Source organism: Ranitomeya imitator, chromosome 2, assembly GCF_032444005.1.
Source record: "Ranitomeya imitator isolate aRanImi1 chromosome 2, aRanImi1.pri, whole genome shotgun sequence".
NCBI lineage: Eukaryota > Metazoa > Chordata > Amphibia > Anura > Dendrobatidae > Ranitomeya > Ranitomeya imitator.
Window position 1 is genome coordinate 259,255,035 of NC_091283.1, and position 26,506 is coordinate 259,281,540.

Genomic DNA, 26,506 nt, shown 5'->3' on the forward strand with positions numbered 1-26,506 from the left:
TGTTTCCTAGACCATGGGCTAGGCAGAACTGTCCCAAAATTGCTGTCCCTTGTGGACCCTGCATCCACCACATTCACCCAGCGTGCCGTGATGGACACGTACCGTCCCTGCCCATGCCTACTGGTCCATGCATCTGTTGTCAGGTGCACCTTTGTACTCGCAGATTGCCTGAGTGCATGGACGATGCACTCTTTAACATGCTGGTGGAGGGCTGGGATGGCTTTTCTCGAAAAGAAGTGTCGACTGGATAGCTCGTAGCGTGGTACAGCGTAGTCCATCAGGGCTTTGAAAGCTTTGCTTTCAACTAACCGGTAGGGCATCATCTCTAACGAGATTAGTCTAGCTATGTGGGCGTTCAAACCCTGCGTACGCGGATGCGAGGCTAAGTACTTTCTTTTTCTAATCAGAGTCTCATGTAGGGTGAGCTGGACTGGAGAGCTGGAGATCGTGGAACTAGCGGGGGTGCCGGTGGACATGGCAGACTGAGAGACGGTTGGAGACGGTATTGTTGCCGCCGGTGCCCTAGATGCCGTGTTTCCTACTACGAAACTGGTGATTCCCTGACCCTGACTGCTTTGGCCTGGCAAAGAAACCTGCACAGATACTGCAGGTTGTGCGGAAAATGGTGGCCTTACAGTGACGGAAGGGATGTAGCGTTGCTGACTAGCTTCATTGGCCGAGGGTGCTACAACCTTAAGGGACATTTGGTAGTTAGTCCAGGCTTGCAAATGCATGGTGGTTAAATGTCTATGCATGCAACTTGTATTTAGACTTTTCAGATTCTGACCTCTGCTTAAGGTAGTTAAACATTTTTGACAGATGACTTTGCGCTGATCAATTGGATGCTGTTTAAAAAAATGCCAGACTGCACTCTTTCTAGCATCGGATCCCTTTTCAGGCATTGCAGACTGAGCTTTAACCGGATGGCCACGCTGTCCTCCAACAGGTTTTGGCTTTGCCACGCGTTTTGGGCCAGATACGGGCCCGGCAGATGGAACCTGTTGCGATGTTGATGCTTGCTGCGGCCCCTCCTCCTCCGCTTCAGAACTACTGCCGCCTGCACCCTGTTCCCCCAATGGCTGCCAATCGGGGTCAACAACTGGGTCATCTATAACCTCCTCTTCTATCTCGTGTGCAACTTCGTCTGTGTCACCGTGTAAGTCGGTGGTATAGCGTTCGTGACGGGGCACCATAGTCTCATCAGGGTCTGATTCTGGATCAGTACCCTGCGAGGGCAAGGTTGTGGTCTGAGTCAAAGGAACAGCATAGTAGTCTGGCTGTGGCTGTGCATCAGTGCACTCCATGTCAGATTCAACTTGTAATGGGCATGGCCTGCTAACTGTTTCACTTTCTAAGCCAGGGACGTTATGTGTAAAGAGCTCCATGGAGTAACCCGTTGTGTTGCCTGCTGCATTCTTCTCTGTTGTTGTTTTTGCTGAAGAGGACAAGGAAGCGACTTGTCCCTGACCGTGAACATCCACTAACGACGCGCTGCTTTTACATTTACCAGTTTCAGAAGAGGAGGCAAAAGAGCTAGAGGCTGAGTCAGCAAGGTAAGTCAAAACTTGCTCTTGCTGCTCCGGCTTTAAAAGCGGTTTTCCTACTCCCAGAAAAGTGAGCGTTCGAGGCCTTGTGCAGCCAGACGACGAACCTGGCTCCACAGCTCGAGACTTAGGTGCTATATTGTTTTTCCTACGACCACCTGATGCTCCACTACCACTACCATCATTACCAGCTGGCAATGAACGCTCACGGCCACGACCTCTTCCACCAGACTTCCTCATTGTTTTAAAAACGTCACCAAAGTAACGGTATTTGTTACTGTCAAAGAACTTACAAGGTGAACTCTAACTTCTGTATGATTTAGATATCCCTTTATAGGTGGGTGAGACCGCAAGGAAAATCAGGCACGATGTTACACACTCTGTTTTCTGTGGCACCAAATGAGAGAGATGCCACACAAGCAGGACTGTCACTCAAGCACAAATGTCAATATTAATCTCCCACTGTTTCTTTTTTTTTCAGGGAGAATTTAATAACCAAAAACAGGCACTAGGCTTTCTGTGGCCCACTATTTCTGAGAGATGGCACACACGACTGGCACAGAAGCACAAAGGCCAATATTAATCTCCCACTGTTTTTTTTATTTTTTCAGGGAGAATTTAGAAACCAAATTTAAAAAAAAAACACTAGGCTTTCTATGGCCCACTATTTGAGAGAGATGGCACACACAGGGATGGCACTCTAGCAGAAATGCCAATCTTAATCTCCCACAACTTTTTTTTTAGGGAGAATTAAAAAAAAAAAAAAAAAAAAAAAAAAAGGTACTGTCCTACAATTACTATCTCCCTGCAGTAATCTCAGCCAGGTATGGCAGGCAGCAATAAGAAGGAGTGGACTGCTGCACAAATTAAATCAAAAGTGTGGACAAACAAAAAAGATAGCTGTGCAGAAAGGAAGGAACAACAGGATTTGTGCTTTGAAAAAAGCAGTTGGTTTGCACAGCGGCGTACACACAGCAATGCAGCTATCAGGGAGCCTTCTAGGGCAGCCCAATGAGCTACAGCGCTGAGGAAAAAAAAAATGTAGCTTCCACTGTCCCTGCAAACAAAAGGTGGTGTTGGACAGTGGAAATCGCTACAGCACAGGCGGTTTGGTGGTTAATGGACCCTGCCTAACGCTATCCCTGCTTCTGACGAAGCGGCAGCAACCTCTCCCTATGCTAAGATCGGCAGAAGTAAGATGGCGGTCGGCGGGAACGCCCCTTTATAGCCCCTGTGACGCCGCAGACAGCAAGCCAATCACTGCAATGCCCTTCTCTAAGATGGTGGGGACTGAGACCTATGTCATCACGCTGCCTACACTCTGCGTCCACCTTCATTGGCTGAGAAATGGCGCTTTTAGCGACATTGAAACGGGACTTTGGCGCGAAAGTCGCATACCGCATGGCCGACCCCACACAGGGGTCGGGTCGGGTTTCGTGAAACCCGACTGTGACAAAAGTCAGCGACTTTCGAAAATTAACGATCCGTTTCGCTCAACCCTATGCCAAGCATGTTCATGGTGGAGATCTTTTGAGCTACAAGTTGACCATGAACAGTGCTCCCAATACATTGTGTCTGCAAATTATTCCAGCTAGATCTGCAGTCAAACAGCTAAATGGCGCTCCTTCCCTTCTGAACACGGCCATGTGCCCAGAGAGTAGTGTACAATCGTATGTAGGGTATTGTGAGAAGCTGGAAAATAATTTGTAAGATCCATTTGTTTTCTATTATCCTTTGTGAATAATTCCAAAGTTATCACCACATACAGTGACCACGTCAGATTGTAAAAATGGGGCCGGATTAAGAACACAAAACTGGCACCAGGAAGAGGATAAATCAGAGGATTCTGGACACTACTGTAATCAAAACCTGACTATAGACAATAACATCTACTGAAATGCTCAAACTGAACAGTCTCCATCAGTAATAAATGAGCAGCTAGTGGTGAAACCTCTCTGGGGTAATTAGAGCACGGGGCTCGGTGACTTCACGATCTAAACTATCGGAAGCTCCAATATTTTCTGTCAGATGAGTTTCAAGAAGAAATATTACACATTTAAAGAGAACTGTGTATAATAGTGCAGAGCGGAGATGTCTTAAAGGGAACCTGTCAGCAGGATTGTGCTCAGTGACTACAGACACTGTCAGGTCAGTGCCGTTATACTGATTACACCGATACCTGGTGATGAAATCCGTCTTGTGGTTGTTTGTTATGAACTGGTGGTTCAGAAACACAATGGACCTAGTGGTTAAGAGCACACAAAGTGACCTGATAGTTACTAATAACATAGGACGAGCTCTGAGACGTGGGAACTCTGCTGACCGCAATCCCTATTCCTATCACACCACACTAGAGGTAGCCATGGAGCGCTCCTGACCAGACCTAGGCGCCTCGGGCACAGCCTGAGAAACTAGCTAGCCCTGAAGATAGAAAAATAAGCCTACCTTGCCTCAGAGAAATTCCCCAAAGGAAAAGGCAGCCCCCCACATATAAAGACTGTGAGTAAAGATGAAAATACAAACACAGAGATGAAATAGATTTTAGCAAAGTGAGGCCCGACTTACTGAATAGACCGAGGATAGTAAAGATAGCTTTGCGGTCAGCACAAAAACCTACAAACAACCACGCAGAGGGCGCAAAAAGACCCTCCGCACCGACTAACGGTACGGAGGGGCTTCCTCTGCGTCCCAGAGCTTCCAGCAAGCAAGACAAACCAAAATAGCAAGCTGGACAGAAAAAATAGCAAACCAAGAAACACAAGCAGAACTTAGCTTATGCAGTGAAGACAGGCCACAAGGATGATCCAGGAGAGAGAGCAAGACCAATACTGGAACATTGACTGGAGGCAAGGAACAAAGAACTAGGTGGAGTTAAATAGAGCAGCACCTAACGACTTAACCTCGTCACCTGAGGAGGGAAACTCAGAAGCCGCAGCCCCACTAACATCCACCAGAGGAAGCTCATAGACAGAACCAGCCGAAGTACCACTCATGACCACAGGAGGGAGCTTGACCACAGAATTCACAACAGTACACCCCCCTTGAGGAGGGGTCACCGAACCCTCACCAGAGCCCCCAGGCCGACCAGGATGAGCCAAATGAAAGGCACGAACCAGATCGGCAGCATGAACATCAGAGGCAAAGACCCAGGAATTATCTTCCTGACCATAACCCTTCCACTTAACCAGGTACTGGAGTTTCCATCTTGAAATACGAGAATCCAAAATCTTCTCCACTATATACTCCAACTCCCCCTCAACCAAAACCGGGGCAGGAGGATCAACGGATGGAACCACAGGTGCCACGTATCTCTGCAACAATGACCTATGGAATACATTATGGATGGAAAAAGAAGCTGGAAGGGTCAAACGAAAAGACACAGGATTAAGAACCTCAGAAATCCTATATGGACCAATGAAACGAGGCTTAAACTTAGGAGATTAAACATTCATAGGAATATAACGAGACGACAACCAAACCAAATCCCCAACACGAAGTCGGGGACCCACACAGCGCCTGCGGTTAGCGAAACGTTGAGCCTTCTCCTGGGACAATGTCAAATTGTCCACTACATGAGTCCAAATCTGCTGCAACCTATCCACCACAGTATCCACACCAGGACAGTCCGAAGACTCAACCTGCCCTGAAGAGAAACGAGGATGGAAACCAGAATTGCAGAAAAACGGCGAAACCAAAGTAGCCGAGCTGGCCCGATTATTAAGGGCGAACTCAGCCAAAGGCAAAAAGGACACCCAATCATCCTGATCAGCAGAAACAAAACATCTCAGATATGTTTCCAAGGTCTGATTGGTTCGTTCAGTTTGGCCATTTGTCTGAGGATGGAAAGCCGAGGAAAAAGACAAATCAATGCCCATCCTAGCACAAAAGGCTCGCCAAAACCTCGAAACAAACTGGGAACCTCTGTCAGAAACGATGTTCTCCGGAATGCCATGTAAACGAACCACATGCTAGAAAAACAATGGCACCAAATCAGAGGAGGAAGGCAATTTAGACAAGGGTACCAAATGGACCATCTTAGAGAAGCGATCACAAACCACCCAAATGACCGACATCTTTTGAGAGACGGGGAGATCCGAAATAAAATCCATAGAGATATGTGTCCAGGGCCTCTTCGGGACCGGCAAGGGCAAAAGCAACCCACTGGCACGAGAACAGCAGGGCTTAGCCCGAGCACAAATCCCACAGGACTGCACAAACGAACGCACATCCCGCGACAGAGACGGCCACCAAAAGGATCTAGCCACCAAATCTCTGGTACCAAAGATTCCAGGATGACCAGCCAACACCGAACAATGAACCTCAGAGATAACTCTACTCGTCCATTTATCAGGGACAAACAGTTTCTCCGCTGGGCAACGGTCAGGTCTATTAGCCTGAAATTTTTGCAGCACCCGCCGCAAATCAGGGGAGATGGCAGACAAAATTACCCCCTCTTTGAGAATACCCGCCAGCTCAGGCAAACCCGGAGAGTCAGACACAAAACTCCTAGACAGGGCATCCGCCTTCACATTCTTAGAGCCCGGAAGGTACGAAACCACAAAGTCAAAATGGGAGAAAAACAGCGACCAACGAGCCTGTCTAGGATTCAACCGTTCAGCAGACTCGAGATAAGTCAAGTTCTTGTGATCAGTCAAGACCACCACGCGATGCTTAGCTCCTTCAAGCCAATGACGCCACTCCTCGAATGCCCACTTCATGGCCAACAACTCTCGATTGCCAACATCATAATTACGCTCAGCAGGCGAAAACTTCCTGGAAAAGAAGGCACATGGTTTCATCACCGTGCCATCAGAACTTCTTTGCGACAAAACAGCCCCTGCTCCAATCTCAGAAGCATCAACCTCGACCTGGAACGGGAGCGAAACATCTGGCTGGCACAACACAGGGGCAGAAGAAAAACAACACTTCAACTCCTGAAAAGCTTCTACAGCAGCAGAAGACCAATTTACCACATCAGCACCCTTCTTGGTTAAATCAGTCAACGGTTTAGCAATACTAGAAAAATTATTGATGAAGCGACGATAAAAATTAGCAAAGCCCAGGAACTTTTGCAGACTTTTCAGAGATGTCGGCTGAGTCCAATCATAAATGGCCTGAACTTTAACAGGGTCCATCTCGATAGTAGAAGGGGAAAAAATGAACCCCAAAAATGAAACCTTCTGAACACCAAAGAGACACTTTGACCCCTTCACAAACAAAGAATTCGCACGCAGGACCTGGAACACCATTCTGACCTGCTTCATGTGAGACTCCCAATCATCCGAGAAGACCAAAATATCATCCAAGTATACAATCAGGAATTTATCCAGGTACTCTCGGAAGATGTCATGCATAAAGGACTGAAATACTGATGGAGCATTGGAAAGCCCGAATGGCATAACCAGGTACTCAAAATGGCCCTCGGGCGTATTAAATGCTGTTTTCCATTCATCGCCCTGTTTAATACGCACAAGATTATACGCACCACGAAGATCTATCTTGGTGAACCAACTAGCCCCCTTAATCCGAGCAAACAAATCAGACAGCAGCGGCAAGGGGTACTGAAATTTGACTGTGATTTTATTTAGAAGGCGGTAATCAATACAAGGTCTCAACGAACCATCCTTCTTGGCCACAAAAAAGAACCCTGCTCCCAATGGCGACGACGACGACGGGCGAATATGACCCTTCTCCAAGGATTCCTTTACGTAACTTCGCATAGCGGCATGCTCAGGCACAGACAAATTAAACAGTCGACCCTTAGGAAACTTACTACCAGGAATCAAATCGATAGCACAATCGCAATCCCTATGCGGAGGTAGGGCACTGGACTTGGGCTCATCAAATACATCCCGGTAATCCGACAAGAACTCTGGGACCTCAGAGGGGGTGGATAATGAAATAGACAGAACTGGAACATCACCATGTACCCCCTGATAACCCCAGCTGGACACAAACATAGATTTCAAATCCAATACTGGGTTATGGACTTGTAGCCATGGCAACCCCAACACGACCACATCATGCAGATTATGCAACACCAAAAAGCGAACATCCTCCTGATGCGCAGGAGCCATGCACATGGTCAGTTGGGTCCAGTACTGAGGCTTATTCTTGGCCAAAGGCGTAGCATCAATTTCTCTCAATGGAATAGGATACTGCAAGGGCTCCAAGAAAAACCCACAGCGCCTAGCAAACTCCAAGTCCATCAAATTCAGGGCAGCGCCTGAATCCACAAATGCCATGACAGAATAGGATGACAAAGAGCAGATCAAAGTAACGGACAAAAGAAATTTCGACTGTACCGTACCAATGGTGGCAGACCTAGCGAACCGCTTAGTGCGCTTAGGACAATCGGAGATAGCATGAGTGGAATCACCACAGTAGAAACACAGCCCATTCCGACGTCTGTGTTTTTGCCGTTCAGCTCTGGTCACAGTCCTATCACATTGCATAGGCTCAGGTTTATGCTCAGGTAATACCGCCAAATGGTGCACATTTTTACGCTCACGTAAGCTTCGATCGATCTGAATGGCCAAAGACATAGACTCATTCAGACCAGCAGGCATAGGAAATCCCACCATGACATCCTTAAGGGCTTCAGAGAGACCCTTTCTGAAAATTGCTGCCAGCGCACATTCCATTGAGTGAGCACAGACCACATCCTAAACTTCTGACAATATATCTCTACCTCATCCTGACCCTGACACAGAGCCAGCAAATTTTTCTCTGCCTGATCCACTGAATTAGGTTCATCATACAGCAATCCGAGCGCCAGAAAAAACGCATCAATATCGCATAATGCAGGATCTCCTGGCGCAAGGGAAAATGCCCAGTCTTGAGGGTCGCCACGTAATAAAGAAATAATGATCTTAACTTGTTGAACTGGGTCACCAGAGGAGCGGGGTTTCAAAGCCAGAAACAGTTTACAATTATTTTTGAAATTCAGAAACTTAGCTCTATCTCCAGAAAATAAGTCAGGAATAGGAATTCTAGGTTCTAACATAGATTTCTGAACCACAATGTCTTGAATATTTTGTACTCTTGCAGTGAGATGATCCACACAAGAAAACAGACCTTTAATGTCCATCACTACACCTGTGTCCTGAACCACCCAAATGTCTAGGGGAAAAGAAAGACAAAACACAGTGCAAAGAAAAAAAAATGGTCTCAGAACTTCTCTTTTCCCTCTATTGAGAAGCATTAGTACTTTGGGCCTCCAGTACTGTTATGAACTGGTGGTTCAGAAACACAATGAACCTGGTGGTTAAGAGCACACAAAGTGACCTGATAGTTACTGATAACATAGGACGAGCTCTGAGACGTGGGAACTCTGCTGACCGCAATCCTAATCCTATCACACCACACTAGAGGTAGCCATGGAGCGCTCCTGACCAGACCTAGGCGCCTCGGGCACAGCGTGAGAAACTAGCTAGCCCTGAAGATAGAAAAATAAGCCTACTTTGCCTCAGAGAAATTCCCCAAAGGAAAAGGCAGCCCCCCACATATAAAGACTGTGAGTAAAGATGAAAATACAAACACAGAGATGAAATAGATTTTAGCAAAGTGAGGCCCGACTTACTGAATAGACCGAGGATAGTAAAGATAGCTTTGCGGTCAGCACAAAAACCTACAAACAACCACGCAGAGGGCGCAAAAAGACCCTCCGCACCGACTAACGGTACGGAGGGGCTTCCTCTGCGTCCCAGAGCTTCCAGCAAGCAAGACAAACCAAAATAGCAAGCTGGACAGAAAAAATAGCAAACCAAGAAACACAAGCAGAACTTAGCTTATGCAGTGAAGACAGGCCACAAGGACGATCCAGGAGAGAGAGCAAGACCAATACTGGAACATTGACTGGAGGCAAGGAACAAAGAACTAGGTGGAGTTAAATAGAGCAGCACCTAACGACTTAACCTCGTCACCTGAGGAAGGAAACTCAGAAGCCGCAGCCCCACTCACATCCACCAGAGGAAGCTCAGACAGAACCAGCTGAAGTACCACTCATGACCACAGGAGGGAGCTTGACCACAGAATTCACAACAGTTGTTTAATATGTAGTTTTCTGTTAATGAGATTCTCGTGCTCTAGGGCGGGGCCTTATGTAGTGCTCTGGGGCGGGGCTGTGGGTAGGGCTTTATGTGGTGCTCTGGGGCGGGGCTGTGGATGGCCTGTGGGTTGGGCTTTTTTGCTTTTCTGGGGCGGAGCTTTATGTGCTGCAGTGATTGCCTGCGCAGTAGCATCTATAAGAAAAAGAGGCTACTGGACAGGCGCAGCTGGTGTCATTTTGCTTGATGTAATTTTTTTTTCTAAGCCTCCCAATAGCCATAATATTATAGGCATTATCAACAATAATATTAATGATATTATATGCATTATGTAAAATGGGGGCAGGACATTGAGGGATCAGTGACCTGTCACAGGCCAATACAGATGAATATGTAATCAGAGCACCGCACAAAGCCCTGCCCACAGCCCCGCCTCAGAGCACCACATAAAGCCCCGCCCACAGCCCCGCCCCAACGCACAAGAATCTCATTAACTGAAACTACAAATAAAGATGAAACAACAGTAAACCAGAGTTGCATTCATTTATGTTGGACCATTGGAGCTACTATGAGTCCTGACCAGAAGATTAGAGGAAATAATTTTGCTCCCCATTTCAGGAGAGATTGTGCAGAAATCTGAATTTCTTAGGATCATAAACAATGTAATTTATGAGGTGGAGAGAATCCATGAAACCAGGGCTGGAGCCAACACATCTCCTGCAGGCGGAATAAATGTATATTACAGCCATCAGCCACGCACAGCTCAGAGATATATCATGGCACCGGTGTGATGGGTCTATGTAGATTATCACATTCCTCCTGGAAGTTAGTCGGTTTTAATACAAATTGAAAAGTCAGGATAAAGGGAAACTCTGTTATTGTCCAGAAATTCACACTTGGCCTCACTGCACATTTAATGTTGTCGATCATAAAAGTGAAGTTTGGCGAAGTCCTTGTTGTTTCCGGTGGCGGTTCCGTGCGCGGCCAAGTCGAAAATGGAGGCTGAGTTTCCATTTAAATGGATGACAGAGGGTATCGCGTACTTGGGAGTTATATTGACGGGCTCTGAACAGATTGTCGAGAAGAATTTCTCTAAATTGATCACACAGGTTAGGGCACAACTTGACCATTTTCACAAAGTTATGACATCCTGGATTGCCAGGATTAAGGTTTTCAAAATGATGATCCTGCCTAAAATACTGTATCTCCTTAGGTGTATCCCATTAAAAATCCCCAAACGTTTGATTTTGAAATTACAAACTATGACATACGATTATATTTGGTCACACAAAAAATCCAGAATCTCTAGGACCTTGATGTACTATCCGTACAAACGGGGAGGGCTGGGAATGCCGAACCTCATGCTGTACCATAGAGCGGCCATACTAACTGGACTTAGAGACTGGTGGCAGGCAGACAAAGACCACAGATGGCTCCAAATAGAAAACTATTATGCCAAAACTAGATCTACCCGCACAATTCTTGAGGCTGAATCTATTGCAATCACTGATTATTCCCCTCCTTTACCAATCATGAAAATCGCGCTCCACAATTGGAGGACACTGGTCCCTTCCTTGATTAAATTATCTCATGACTCCCTATCCTTAAAAGCCCTTGAGACACACATCCCATTTATTAATCTCCAGCCTTGGGTTGATGCTGGAATCGTAACATTACGGCAGATATTGGATGCCGCTGGCCTTGTCCCCTTTGACCGCTTGGCCTCCAGCTTCCTGAATGTCCGGAGATATTTCTATCAATATTTGCAGATACGTCATCTACTTCATAATTCCCCAAACTCGCCTTTCTTCAACTCCCATTTAAATAACAGGGTTAATGGTTATTTCTTGTTGCCTGACTCTGGCCCGAAGGGAATTTCAATATTATATAAAGCCTTAAACGACCCAGCAGAAGATGTTAAACTGCCATATATGATCAAGTGGGAACAGGATCTGGACTTCCTATCGGACCCGATAGATTGGGAGGAGGGACTGGGTGAAGTATTACGGGTATCAGCTTGTGTCAATCATCTCGAACAATTGAAAAAAGTACACCTTAGATGGTATCAATATACGGTTCAGGTGGCTCACTATGACCCTACCGGGTCGGACAAATGCTGGAGGGGGTGCGGTCACAGGGGAACTCTGGAACACACCTGGTGGTCGTGTCCAATTCTTCAGCCCTGGTGAAGAGATATAGACCTTTTAATTGCACAGGTCGTGGGGATCCAGCTGACTATGTCACCTAGGCAGGCCATTCTTCACATCGGCCTGGAGGACATTCCACACATACTGCGAGGTACACTATCACATATTCTAATAGCTGCCAGGTTATTAGTCGCATCAAGATGGAAAGACACTAATCCTCGCAATATTAGTGAATTAATTAATAAACTTAATGTCCACTGCCAATATGAACTTGCTTTCGCTCACTCCATGACTGCCAAAACCAAAAGACAAAATATTTGGCACCCTTGGTTACATAGTGGTCATTCCTCTATTGACCCGCACCACCTTGTTTGATCGTTTACTTGAGTGGGAATAAGTAAGCATAATTGACATGTCTGTTTTTGTGTTTGTAATATTCTTATTCTGCCATAGTTTGCCAGGACCCCTTGTCTATAACTGAATTGCTAGATAATGTCTTGTGAATGCCTATACTCCTTTCCTCCCCCCCCCCCTATTCCCCCTACTGTACCTATCCCTCCCCCCGCCTTTCTCCCCTACTTCTTCCTTTCTGATTGGTTTGGTTTTTCTCCTTACTCATTTTTAGTTGACCTCTGTTACTGTTATTACTGTTTGATTGCACTGTATTGTTTTGGAAATCTTCAATAAACACTAATTGATAAAAAAAAAAAAAAAAAAAAAGTGAAGTTTGGCCAGACAGACTGGACCTGGTCTTGTAGGGACCATATGATCACATTCAGCAGCACAGAAGGGTGAGAAGGGAGATTCCTCCGATAAGATCTCCGGGTTCTAGGAAGCCAACAGCATTATTACCCTCCGCTTTCTCTTACAGGCCCATCATAATATTTTTCTTCTAGTGATTTTCTATTTTGTCAGCACATTCTACGTATGCTGTCACTTGGCTTTATAGTTCACAGAACTGGGCAGGTAACAGCGTCTCCTAAACCCAGGGGGGAGGTGGATCTACCAGGTTGTAAGTTCTACAGAAAAGGGCTTTCAATGACCAAAGTAATTTGAACAGTTTTGGGTGGAGGAGAATGTTGTGGTCTAGAGGCAAAATGGTGATCATGGTAATACGGCCGGACTACACCACCGATAAAGCAGCCACAGCCGGTGATGAGAAGAATCTGTGACCTCTCTGTATTTAGTGGTTACTACTCACCTGGGTAGCCATATGTAAGAATCTCCTCTTTACACCACTCATCCCCCCTCACATATGTCTCCGTAGTATTAATATGGGTCAGATCTTCACCCTGAAACAAATATTGTAAAAGTCACCGACAGATGGAGAAGTCACATCTATGATCAGCTCTAATCCTGCCATCTCCACCGCTCTCATTACACAAGTATAAAACATATAATACTGGTGGATAAAGCAAGACTGAACACAAGACCTTCACCGGCGTCTACACATCATATGGGAGATCTCCTTACACCTTCTCTCCATCTACCTGATGATCCTGAGGAGCATTGGGATCTTCTTGGTTACAGTCCTGTGGAAGAAGAGGACGGGGACATCTCTCTGGTGTTGTCCTCTTACTGGATAGATCTGGAGGAAACACATACAGGGAGTAGATTCATTCTTTACATACAGATAATTATAGGCCTTGTGTATTTAGTCCTGTCTATTACCTGGAGATGTGAGGGGCTGGGGAACCTCCATTATGACATTCTTGTACAGATCTCTGTGTCCTTCTAGATACTCCCACTCCTCCATGGAGAAATAGACAGCGACATCCTGACACCTTATAGGAACCTGACACATACAATGATACCGTCATCCCCCGATCCCTTCATAGTGTTACTGTATAATGTCCCAGCATTCCCAGCAGTGTCACCTCTCCAGTCAGCAGCTCAATCATCTTGTAGGTGAGTTCTAGGATCTTCTGGTCATTGATGTCCTCATGGATCAGGGGGTGAGGTGGAGGCCCCGTGATTGGGCTCAGGGGTCTTCCCCATCCCTCAGACACAGGGTCCTGACAGCGATCACTAGAGGTCTTCTTCACCACTGTGTAATCCTGGTAATGGAGAGACACATTAATAAATCTCACTACAGACATTTCCAGAGTCCTCACCTCTCCAGTTCTGTCCATCTGTTATTGCCATAGATAAGAATGATGTAATGTGACGTCATCAGAATCTCTCACCTCTCCAGTAAGCCGGAAGAGGATCTCTAGGGTGAGGTGTAATATCCTCTCTGCTATCTTGTCTCTGTCCATATACATCTTTGATGGGTAAATCAGGAAAATGTTCTTTTGTAGAAGATCTTCACTGAGAGGATCCAATATTGTAGAGACCTGAATGAGAAGATGAGCCGATGTAACATCATAAGAATCCTGTAATAATACAATTAGTGGAGATAATAAGGGAAACATATGAGGAGATTTATTATTTTACAGTATTTAGTTTCTTCTTTACATCTACTAATAAATCCTATATATTTAGGCCACAGACAACAAGCAGTTTCTTCCTCGGAGTCGGCAGCTGAATACGTTTCTCATAGACTCATCTTCCATAACGCTAATTCTCGTTATAGGATCGTTACATAGGGTCCCCCTATATTTAATAACCAGCAAAGGCTATGCAGACAGCTGTGGGTCGCTATTAATAGCCTAGGAAGGGGCCATGGTTATTGGCCCCCCAGGCCAAAAACATCAGCTCTTAGCCACCCCGGAAAAGGCACATCTCTAAGATGCACCAATTCTGGCACTTAGCCTCTCTCTTCCCACTTGCCCTTTAGCGGTGGAAAGTGGGGTAATAGTTGGGGGGGGGGGTTGGTGTCACCTTTGTATTGTCCGATGACATCAAGCCCCGAGGTTAGTAATGGAGAGGCATCAATAAGATGTCCCCATTACTAACCCCATAGCCACATTGTAAGAAAACGTAGACACCCAGAAAAAAAGTCCTTTCATTGAAAGAATAACACAGACTCCTTTAGTAATCTCAATTAAACGATACTTACGACCTCACGTAATTCAACCGAAGCCCGCAATCTCCTGTAATAAACCAAAAACAATAAAACAACAATATCCCTCACCTCTCCATCATTCTGTCCCATGCTGTAATCCATGTCTGGGGGAGAAATAGTTTCCAACCTGGATGGTGCCAAGATGTGATCGTCCAGGCTGGGAACCACTGGTGAATGAGCTGCTGTGAGCGCAGCCTCAGTATCTAGCGGTGACATCACTGATGCTCCGTTCCCAGCTGGGCTGAACTGTGGTGACCTCAGTGAGAAACCCCGCTAGCACCGCGAAAAAGTCACACAGTGCAGAGACGAGTTCACTGGGAGAATTATTAAAAATTACAGTGTGGGGACCCCTTTATTCTTGATAACTAGCCTTGCTGAAGCTGACAGTTGAGGGTTGCAGCCCCCAGCTGTGAGTTTTGCCTGACTTGTTATCAAAAATAGGGGGAACCCACACAGGTTTTTAAAATTATGTATTTACCGCACAGAAGCAGCTGATGAATACTCCTATCATCCGCTCCTGCTCTCACTGTTATTAGCAGTAGCAGGTGTCGGATGATGGGAGCAGTTGTCTCATCAGCTGACACCAGTGACCGGAGGTAACCTGTATACCTCCGATCACAGCTGAGCGCTCTCACGGTCTTTTGACAGTGGGGGAACTGCGGCTCTCTGACAGTCAGGGATTGTTTCACCGCCGTTAAGAAGTGGTGTTTGCATATGACAGCGTGTCAAACACTGTATTGTCGAGGCCCCATTCAAGTGAATGGGGTTTGGGTCCACTCTGCTCAATAACAGGCTATATGGACGCATCATGCAGCCTGCCATCTAGAGGTAGTAGCGCCGAGTGTGACGTCACATCCGGCTGTCCTTGACTTTTCTGCAGCAAATACGCTACAAAAAAAAGGTCAACCTGCGTATTTGCAGTGTTTTTTTTACCATCCATTCAAGTCAATGGGTGAAAAATGCTGCAAAAACTCTGAAAGAAGTGACATGCTCTATGTCAAAAGCACGCTGCAAAGCACAAAATCCTGATGACAAAAAAAACAATGTGTGTGTATGAGATTTCTGAAATCTCATAGACTTTGCTGGTAATGGAAAAAGCAGATGAAAATTAGCATATAAAAATGCAGCAAAAACGCCCAGTGTGAACATACCTGTGAGAGCAGAAGCAGATGATGGTGGGTATTCATCAGTCGTTCTTGTGCTGTAAATAAATAATAAAAAGGTATGGGTTCCCCCCTATTTTTGATAATCAGCCAGACAAAACTCACAGCTGGAGGCTGCAACCCTCAGCTGTCAGCTTCAGCAAGGTTGGTTATCAAGAATAAAGGGGTCCTCACGCTCTCTTTTAAATTTTTTAAATAATGGCAGAGGGTCCACCCCATTTTGTGACCACCAGCCTTTCTAAAGCTGACAGCTGGGGGCTGGTATTCTCAGGCTGCTAAGGGCCCATGGATATTGACCCCCAAACCTAACAATAGCAGCCCGCTGCTGCCCAGAAAAGGCACATCTATTAGATGCACTAATTCTGGTACTTTGCCTGGCTCTTCCCACTTGCCCTGTAGCTGTGGCAAGTGGGGTTCAAATTTGTGTAGTTGATGTCACCTTTGTATTGTCAGGTGACATTAAGCCCACGGCTTAGTAATAGAGAGTAAGACACCTATCCATTACTAATCCTATAGTTATGTGGTAAATAAAGACACAGCAAGAATAAAGTGAATTGAAAAAATGGTAAAGACTCCTTTAGTAATCTCAATTAAACCATATTTACGACCTCGCCTAATTCCACCAAAGCACTCGATCTCCTGTACTAAAACTAAAATAAAAAAACAACATACCATACCTGTCTGTCGTACTGTCCCACCCCGTAATCCATGTCTGGGAGTGAAATAGTTTTCAACCTGGACGGTGCCAAGATGTGACCGTCCAGGCTGAGAACCACTGGTGAATGAGCTGCTGGGTATGCAGCGTCAGTGTCTAGCGGTGACATCACTGAGGCTGCGCTCCCAGCCGGGCTGAACTGCGGTGACCTCTGTGAGATCCCCGCTAGCACCATGGGAAAGTCGCACAGTGCAGAGGAGAGTTGAAATTCATCGCAGTGAAATTCTCCCATGACCTCGCCTCTGCACCGTGCGACTTCTTCACGGTGATAGCGGGGATCTCACACAGCCCATGCCATTTTTTTCAGAAAAATTATAGTTCATGAATTAAATACATGTACAGTAAGTTGCACACACTGTACTAATTGTATTTGTCACTGACATCTATATATCTACCTATTCTATTTGTATTTACTGTATGTAATCCATGTCTTCTAGCCTGTCGCCTCCGGTAGTGATTTTACACTACCACGGCTTCAGAATTACAGGCCTTTATTTTTCTATGTAATATGTGTGTGTATATATACATATACATATTGTATAGCATTTCACCCACTATGTGTCTTGGGGGACACTCACTTGGCAGCATAATAATCATAGACAGGCATGGTTTTTCACATAAACAGTCCATGTGGTTTATTATACTCTCAGCATAAACCACTGTAGGCCATGTTACGTATCACAGACCTCACATAGTCCTTTACTTCATGATATATGGCTTTACAAATCATTCATTATTCAAGCCTGAATCTCTCCAGTCACCGCGTGACTGCACAGTTCAGCAACTGTCCTATGTTAGCACACACAGTTCTTTTTCCCCATACCAGGGGTTACCTCACAGGAGCTCCTGCTCCACAGGTTGACTCCATGTCAGTCCCAGGCCCTCAACACTGACCGTCCAGGTCGACGGTCTCACAGTGCTTCCAGGACGACTCCACTCCCAGGAGCCTCCAATACTGACCGTACAGGACCTACAGCACACAGGCTACTCAGTGCCAAATCCCAACCATGTGCTATTCAGGAATTCCCAGGATTTCCAACACAGGCTTCCAGGGCCTTGCACTTGGACCACTCAGATCCAAACACAGGAACCATGTGACCCACACCCTGGTCACATTATATACCTTTTAACCACTCCCCTGGGTGGGAGTGTAGATGTGTTGCTAGTTTGTCCCCCCATCTCACATAACTAGCCTAGTAAGTCTCCCTTCATAACTATACAAACTCTTGAGGGACTACAAGTCCCAGAACAACAACATTGCATCAGACTTACCACGCAGACTCCCTCTGCGACACATATCGGCCATTCACAACTCTGCCAGTCATTGTTTCATCACATTTAAGCCTCCAAGTGCATCTTGAAGTGCACACGCAGCGCCCCCTGGCTGTAACGTGGGTCACTGCACCACAATATATACATATACATACACACTGTCACTGAAATCTATAAAAAAAAAAAAACTTCCTTCTCACCCCCAATGGGATGGCCTTTTTTTGTCTTTTCTCATTCTCGGGTCCTCTACCAGAGGCCTTGGAGTTTGAGGGGTGTTGCACTGGATCTTAGTTGTTCCTAGCATTGCGCTTTACTAGACAGAGCTCAGATGTTGCTCCTGGGATCTGCTGTAGCCATTCTTTCAACTTAGGGGCCACTGCTTAAAGTGCTCCTATCACCACTGTTGCCTTCACCTTCCACATCTTCTCCAGTTCTCCTTTGAGGCCCTGGTGTTTCTCCAGCTTCTCATATTCCTTCTCTCTGATGTTGCTGTCACTTAGCACGGCCACATCTATTATCATTGCTGTCTTCTCATCCTTGTCTACCATCACAATGTCTGGTTGGTTAGCCAACACCTGCTTATTCATCTGGATCTTGAAGTCCCACAGGATTTTAGCTCTTTCCTTGTCCACCACTTTTTCTGGGGTCTCCCACCTAAACTTAGGGGGAATTAGCCCATATGCTGTGCAGATGTTCCTGTATACAACTCCCGCTACTTGGTTATGGCATTCAGTATACGCTGTTCATGCTTGCACTTTGCATCTTGCCACTATGCGTTAGATGGTTTCTGAGGTTTCTTTGCATAGTTTGCACCTTGGGTCTTGTGTTGTGTGGTAGATTCCTGCATCTATGGATGTGGTACTTAGTACATGCTACTATGTTTAGTGCCTCTGTGCTGTCTCGGAGTCCAGCTTTCTGCAGCCATTGGTAGGATTTCTCCATGTCAGCCACCTCCATTATCAGTCGATGGTACAGCCCATGCAGTGGCTTGTCTTGCCATGGCACTTCATGTTCCTGTTCTTCCTTCCAGACCTGTTGTTGCTGCCTTAGGCTTCCTCTCAGCATCTCATATTTTGGTGCCATTTTTCTGATGTTTTCCTGGATACTCCTCGTTTCATCCGTGATGGTGGCCTGGATGCTTATCAAGCCTCGACCACCCTCCTTTCTGTTGGTATACAATCTTTGGGTGTTAGTCTTAAGGTACCGTCACACTAAGCGACGCTGCAGCGATCTAGACAACGATCCCGATCGCTGCAGCGTCGCTGTGTGGTCGCTGGAGAGCTGTCACACAGACAGCTCTCCAGCGACCAACGATGCCGGTCCCCGGGTAACCAGGGTAAACATCAGGTTACTAGGCGCAGGGCCGCGCTTAGTAACCCGATGTTTATCCTGGTTACCAGCGTAAACGTAAACAAACACTACATACTTACATTCCGGTGTCTTTCCCCCGGCGCTGTGCTTCTCTGCACTGTGTGAGCGCCGGACAGCCGGAAAGCACAGCGGTGACATCACCGCTGTGCTCTGCTTTCCGGCCGGCTCTTACACAGTGCAGAGAAGCACAGCGCCGGGGGACAGACACCGGAATGTAAGTATGTAGTGTTTGTTTTTTTTTTCACATTTACACTGGTAACCAGGGTAAACATCGGGTTACTAAGCGCGGCCCTGCGCTTAGTAACCCGATGTTTACCATGGTTACCAGTGAAGACTTCGCTGAATCGGCGTCACACACGCTGATTCAGCGATGTCTGCGGGAGTCCAGCGACGAAAGTTCTGGACTTTCTGCTCCGACCAACGATGGCACAGCAGGATCCTGATCGCTGCTGCCTGTCAAACTCAATGATATCGCTAGCCAGGACGCTTCAAAGTCACGAATCGCTAGCGATATCGTTCAGTGTGACGGTACCTTTAGGGTGGAGACCTCCATGCATTGTGAGGAGCTTTCGTGTTTTCACATTTGTAGCTTCAATCTCTTCTTTTGGCCAGCACACTATGCCAGCAGGGTATCTGATAACTGGCAGGGCATATGTATTGATGGTACATATTTTATTCTTCCCATTGAGCTGTCTCTTCAGGACCTGTCTTACCCTTTGATTGTATTTGGATGTTGCTGCTTTCCTTGCCTCCTCAACATGGTTACCGTATCCCTGTGGGATGCCGAGGTACTTGTAGCATGTCTGTAGATCTGCTATGTGCCCTATTGGTAATTCCACTCCATCAGTCTTGACTACCTTGTCTCTCTTTTTTACAAACCAGCCGACTTCTCCAGTATGAAGGACATCCCCATGTCTTTACTGTAGATCCTTGTCATGTGGATCAGTAATTGATGTCTTGTTCGTTTTTCGCATACAGCTTGATGTCATCCATGTAGAGGAGGTGGCTGATGGGGTTTCCACTCTTGAACTTGTATCCATAGCCAGACTCTGTAATTATCTGACTGAGGGGGTTCAAGCCTATGCAGAACAGCAATGGGGACAGTGCACCACCTTGTTATATGCCGCATTTGATGGTCTCTTGTGCTAGTTGTGTTGAGTTGACTTAAAATGTTGTTCTCCAAAGCCCCAGTGAGTTTCTGAGGAAGGTTCTTAATTTCCTGTTGACATTGTACAGAGCCAAGCATTCACAGATCCATGTGTGTGGCATTGAGTCATAGGCTTTCCTGTAGTCAATCCAGGCTGTGCTGAGATTGGTCTGTCTGGATCTTGAGTCTTGAGCGACTGCTCTATCTACTAGGAGCTGGTGCTTAGAGCCTCTGGTGTCAGTCCCAATGCCTTTCTGAGCTGGATTCATGTACTGGTTCATATGGTTCTCTAGCTTGGTGGCTTAGATGCCTGACAGAAGTTTCCATGTTGTTGTAAGGCAGGTTATTGGGCGGTAGTTGGATGGAACTGTTCCTTCATGATCAGCACTGTTCTTCCTTGTGTTAGCCAAGCTGGGTGGTGGCCTGCTTCTAGCAGTTGGTTCATCTGCTTTGCCATGCTTTCATGTACCACTGTGAATTTCTTTAGCCAGTAGGTGAGGATCATGTCTGTGCCAGGTGCTGTCCAGCTCTTCAAGTTCTTGACCCGCTGTTGGATGTCTGTTTCTGTAATGGTGACTGGTTCTTGCTCTAGGTGGTTGCTCTGTTTAATTCTCAGATAATGCAGCCACATTGAACTGGTGTTGTGTTTTTTCCTTCTACCATATGTTCCTCCAGTATTGTTCAGTCTCTGCTATTGGTGGAGTTGCTGTCTTTGTGCTGTTCCTTTTAGTTGGGAGTACACTTTGGATGTTTTTTTGAGAACAGGGCATTTATCTTCTTGACCTCAGCTTCTCTAATGTATCTCCCTAGTCTTGCAGCGAGTGCTGTGAGCCTTTGTTTAGCAGTCTCTTCAGTTGGGGTTAGGCCTTTGTACTTGTCCAGCTTGGTCTTATCCTTGATCTTCACACACTTCTATATTTCTGATAGTTGGCTGATTCCATTTGTGGTACCTTGATCTTTTTCTAGTCTTCTTTTCCAAGGGGGCATGTACTTCTGTTGTTCTTGCTGGTTGTATAGCCAAGCATTTCTATTATTGCTGAGGCAGTAGCATGGATCAGGTTATTAGTTTGAGTTATGGTGGTGGTAGGTATTGATGGAAGTGCTGCTCTATTGGCATCCTCTAGCATACTGTTTGTTAGGCTTTCTTTGCTAAGCCGTGGCAGTCGATCTCTGGTATTGATGGTATTTAGTTTATCTAAGATCTTCTGTTTCAGACCAGCTGCAGTGCTCTCTAGTTGCAGGGTTGGATCAGGATCTTCAGGGGGTTGCACATGTTGTTCTTCCAGGTCTTCATGTGGGGCGGATCTGCAGTGCAGTTGATCCATCTCAAGTTGTGATAATAGCTCTCTCTTTATGATATTGAAACGTTGGGTGACTAGTTGTTTCTCAGTTAGTGGACATGCAGGTCTTGTATCCATCCAGAGTTTCCTCATACGCTTCATATATCCTCTCCCATTTGGTCTGCTGTTATAATAGCATTTAATCAGATCCAGGTTCTCTTGCCTTGTCCATGTATGGTTTGGTCCAGTAGCCCATTTATCATCAGATTGTCCTGATTCCTCAACATCTGATGCAGGCCTTGTTAGGGTATGTGCACACATAGAATGATCCTCTGCGGATTTTTCCGCAGCGGATTTGATAAATCCGCATTGGAAAACCGCTGCGGTTTTTATTGCGGATTTATCGCGTTTTCTACTGCGGATTCCGCTGCGGTTTTCCATCTGCAGTTTTCTATTGGAGCAGATGTAAAACTTCTGCAGATTCTGCCCAAAGAATTGGCATGCTGCAGAAAATAATCCGCTGAGTTTCCGCACGTTTTTTCCGCAGCATGGGCACAGTGTTTTCTGTTTCCCATAGGTTTACATTGTACTGTAAACGTATGGGAAACTGCTGCGGATCCGCAGGTGCGGAAACGCTGCGGATCTGCAGCAAAATCCACAACGTGGGCACATAGCCTTAATCAGGTGACGTCTGACTCTCTTTGCTCCAGACACTCTCATGTTTATTGAGGTAGGCACCATAGTGTTATGGACCACTACTGGTAGATTATGTCCAACAAGGCAGAGCCAGGATTTGAACCCCAGTCTCCCACATTGGTGGCTGTGATTTTACTAAACGCGGCACATGTATTGCCGGCTTCTATTATATCTTTTACCGAATGTTACCGACTTTTTCCGATCTTAAGAAAAATGCTCGTGTTACCGATCATGAATCCGAATATATCATATTCGTGCCGAATTTATATTTGGCGATCGTTTTCCAAACATATTCGCTCATCTCTAATTATGGCCACCACAACCTGCTACACTAAATAAAATCCCCACTCAGTATGGAGGCATTTACAGTCCACCACAACCCCAGTATAATGGCCCCTACCAGCCACACATTCAGTATGAGAGTCCCAACAGCTCTTCTCTTAATATGAGGCCCCCACAATTCCTGATATTTGAAAAAAACACACACACACTGCTCAGCCATCACGGTTCCTGAGGAGCGCTGCTCTGGTCTGTGCGGTATTAGTACTGAGGCTCCGTACTACAGGTGTGATGTAGTGACGTCATTGTGCCTGCAGTGCACGGAGTCTCAGACTCAGAATTGAAGGCTGAATGGTGGATCAGGAGCTTTCCACTCCCTGATTCACTAATGTATTCAGCGGTATCACCGTCATGGAAGTGTGGATATCGCTGAAATTGTGATGATGGGAAGGAGAGGGTGACCAATACCACACCCCACCGAGCCCTGACAATTCATAGGCATCATAGCAACCGAGTGGGCTACCGTTTTGGATGATACACTCCTGCCTATCCAATTGTAGTATGGTAAATATCTTAAAGATCCTGGGTTCAATAACATTTGCACCAAGAATGAGGTGTTAGGGCTGGCGGAATGCACCGAGTAAATATAGAGATGTTATTTGCAGCCCGGGGTCCACCGTGAAGGAAAGAACCTGCTGCTGGCAAACGGCGGCACAATATGGCGGTAGAAGCTAACTCTGTTGCTTCACAGAGTCACTATAAAGAAAGGACTGTGTCCTGTTAAACTCCACAGGAATACACAGTAACTGCTGAGCAGATAGCAGCTTGTGGTCACGCAGTACAGGAGGCAAACATACAATCTCCTCACAGGAGGTGCCGGTATTCTAGTGGCTTATGTCAGCCGGGTCCCTGAATATACACAAGCGTGACCACACTGGCGCAAAACTCATGTCATGCATTGACACTAGCGCATGGCCGTGCAGCCATGCGAACCTTATATAGCTGCAGCACGTACAGGACCTTCCTAGAAGGACCAATGAGAGAATGCCACAGAGCCTGAGGAACTTCAGGACCTTCCTGGAGAACCAATGGGTCTTGCTGCAGTATCTAAGCATGTGACCCTCGATCTCCAATGAGAGATCTTACCCTGGGCATGCTCAGAAGGGAAAAAGCAGGACTTAGTCCAAAAAGCATCTGCTCGCCGCTGCCCAACACTGGCTTCAATAGCAGAAGCTGGAAAAGCAGTAGTAACCCTTTGTACAGAGTCAAACTGAGCGAGACGCTGGGACCGACGTCTCCGCCGAGCAGGCTCCACTGTGGCAGGAGAAGAATGGGAGACCGCAGTGGAGATGGCCCGATATTCCCCCTGTGCAGAGGCGGGAACTCGTCCCCTAACATGAGGGTAAGTGAGTATTTATTCATTAACTGTCAGTGATCGGAGGTAGTTAGTGAGGTGGATGGTACCATATTGTGCATGTAGGGGGCAGTACTATGGGAAGATTAAAAAGTGGGGGGGATGGCAGTACTGTGGGGGACATTATACTGTGTGGGAGGGGGATGCCAGTCCTGTGTAAACATTATGTATGTGGGAAGCCACTATTGAGGGAACAAAATACTGTATGTGGTGGGATGAAAATACTGTGGGAACTTTATACTGTGTGTGGGGGTATGGCGGTACTGTGAGAACATTATACTGTGTGTGGTGGGATTAAGGTACTGTAGGAACATTATACTGTGTGGGGGGTATGGCGGTACTATTGAGAAGATTATACTGTGCGTGGTGGGATGGAAGTACTGTGAGAACATACTGTGTGTGGGTGTATGGAAGTACTATGAGAACATTATACTGTGTGTGGGGGTATGGCAGTACTATGAGAACATTATACTGTGTGTGGGGGTATGGCGGTACTATGAGAACATTATACTGTGTGTGGGGGTATGGCGGTACTATGAGAACATTATACTGTGTATGGCGGTACTATGAGAACATTATATTGTGTGTGGTGGAATGGAGGTACTGTGAGAACATTATACTGTGTATGGCGGTACTATGAGAACATTATACTGTGTGGGGGGGTATGGCGGTACTATAAGAACATTATACTGTGTGTGGGGGTATGGCAGTACTATGAGAACATTATACTGTGTGTGGGGGTATGGGGATACTATGAGAACATTATACTGTGTGGGGGGGATATGGCGGTACTGTGAGAACATTATACTGTGTGTGGGGGTATGGCGGTACTATGAGAACATTATACTGTGTGTGGTGGGATGAAGGTACTGTAGGAACATTATACTGTGTGGGGGCTATGGCGGTACTATTGAGAAGATTATACTGTGCGTGGTGGGATGGAAGTACTGTGAGAACATTATACTGTGTGTGGTGGAATGGAGGTACTGTGAGAACATTATAATGTGTATGGCGGTACTATGAGAACATTATACTGTGTGGGGGGGTATGGCGGTACTATGAGAACATTATACTGTGTGTGGGGGTATGGCAGTACTATGAGAACATTATACTGTGTGTGGTGGAATGGAGGTACTGTGAGAACATTATACTGTGTGTGGGGGTATGGCGGTACTATGAGAACATTATACTGTGTGTGGGGGTATGGCGGTACTATGAGAACATTATACAGTGTGTGGGGGTATGGCGGTAGTGTGAAAATACCTTTTTTACGAGAGATGCCAGTACTGTGGAAACATTATACTGTGTGAGCGCCATCATATATATTACATAAGGGGTGTAAAAAGGAGTCATAAAAAAGACTCCTCAGGGCTGTGCTGCATTTGTACAGACTGCTATCTGCCGTCCAGACGGGACCATGTGACATCAATGGGAAGAGGGAGGGTTTCCGGAGGGAAGAGTCTAGAGGGTGCACCTGGTCAGGAGACCTTGATGACGCAGTTACTGATATTATAAAGGCCGGAGCCCCAAAGGCAGAACAGATTTGGCGCCAACAAAGGAAAGGGGTGCGGGGAAGAATCTGAGGTACCAGCTCATGGTAAAGTGCCCGAGGCAGCTGGGTGTGGGGCAGAACCTGCTTACAGGGCATAATGGGGGCATTACACTGTGTGGGGCCAAGAAAGGGGCCCTGTACTAGGAGAACAATCCGCTCCCTCACTTCCTGTCCTCCATAGTTGGCTCGTATGTATCTATTACAGGAAACAGAACAACAACGTTATGATTCTTATAAAGAGTCTCCGTGCAGAAGGGGTTAATGTCCCCGCGCTCAGTAATGGGGAATCTCCACATACCTCCACCTGCAGAGCCGCACTCCACATATATGGCTGCTCTGTGCGCACAGGACCTGTGATGAGGTCACAGGGGGGAGGAGTCAGGGGTCACGTGATCCGCAGTGAAGACGCTACATGGAGACTTCTCCTCAGTCAGTGACATTTCCGCCATTATTCGCCCTCACTACTGGCACAATTACCTCGCGCCGCCTTTTCTACACAATGTTCTGTGTGGAATGTAACGTGTGATTTCTCTGGAGACAAATAGACCCCACACATGAGGGAATTATTACCGGTTACCAGACGTCTAGTATATGGCGGCATATGATTGTGCTATCGCCTCCACACCGGGAGCTAAAATGCCGAAATCTCGCTTATTTAACCCCTTCCAGTGTTCGGCTAAGGGTCATATACGGCCATGCCCCTCTCCAGTCACTGTGGGGGTTTGTTAATAGGATGGAGGGCGGCGTCAATGGTTGGACTTCAGAGAGAGTAATAAAATCACAGCTCACCTTCCCTGTCCTTTACCCCTTACACCTGATCTGTTTAGCCAATTACCTGGAGATAAATGGTTTTACAGACTTACCATGAGAG

At 46.4% G+C, this 26,506-nt stretch overlaps 1 protein-coding gene across 1 annotated transcript in view; it reads right to left on the minus strand.

Annotated features, from left to right (window-relative positions):
- LOC138662988 (zinc finger protein 773-like) overlaps positions 1 to 25,959 on the minus strand; it is a 70,609-nt gene extending 44,650 nt beyond the window's left edge. The window contains exons 1-7 of the mRNA XM_069749021.1: positions 25,934 to 25,959; positions 15,898 to 15,947; positions 13,926 to 14,114; positions 13,617 to 13,796; positions 13,411 to 13,534; positions 13,230 to 13,327; positions 12,941 to 13,031 (exon numbers count right to left, since the gene is read on the minus strand). Of these exons, the coding sequence (XP_069605122.1) occupies positions 12,941 to 13,031; positions 13,230 to 13,327; positions 13,411 to 13,534; positions 13,617 to 13,796; positions 13,926 to 14,114; positions 15,898 to 15,933 (718 nt within the window). The 5' untranslated portion in view covers positions 15,934 to 15,947; positions 25,934 to 25,959. The remainder of the gene's footprint in view (positions 1 to 12,940; positions 13,032 to 13,229; positions 13,328 to 13,410; positions 13,535 to 13,616; positions 13,797 to 13,925; positions 14,115 to 15,897; positions 15,948 to 25,933) is intronic.
- Between the last annotated feature and the right edge of the window lie 547 nt (positions 25,960 to 26,506).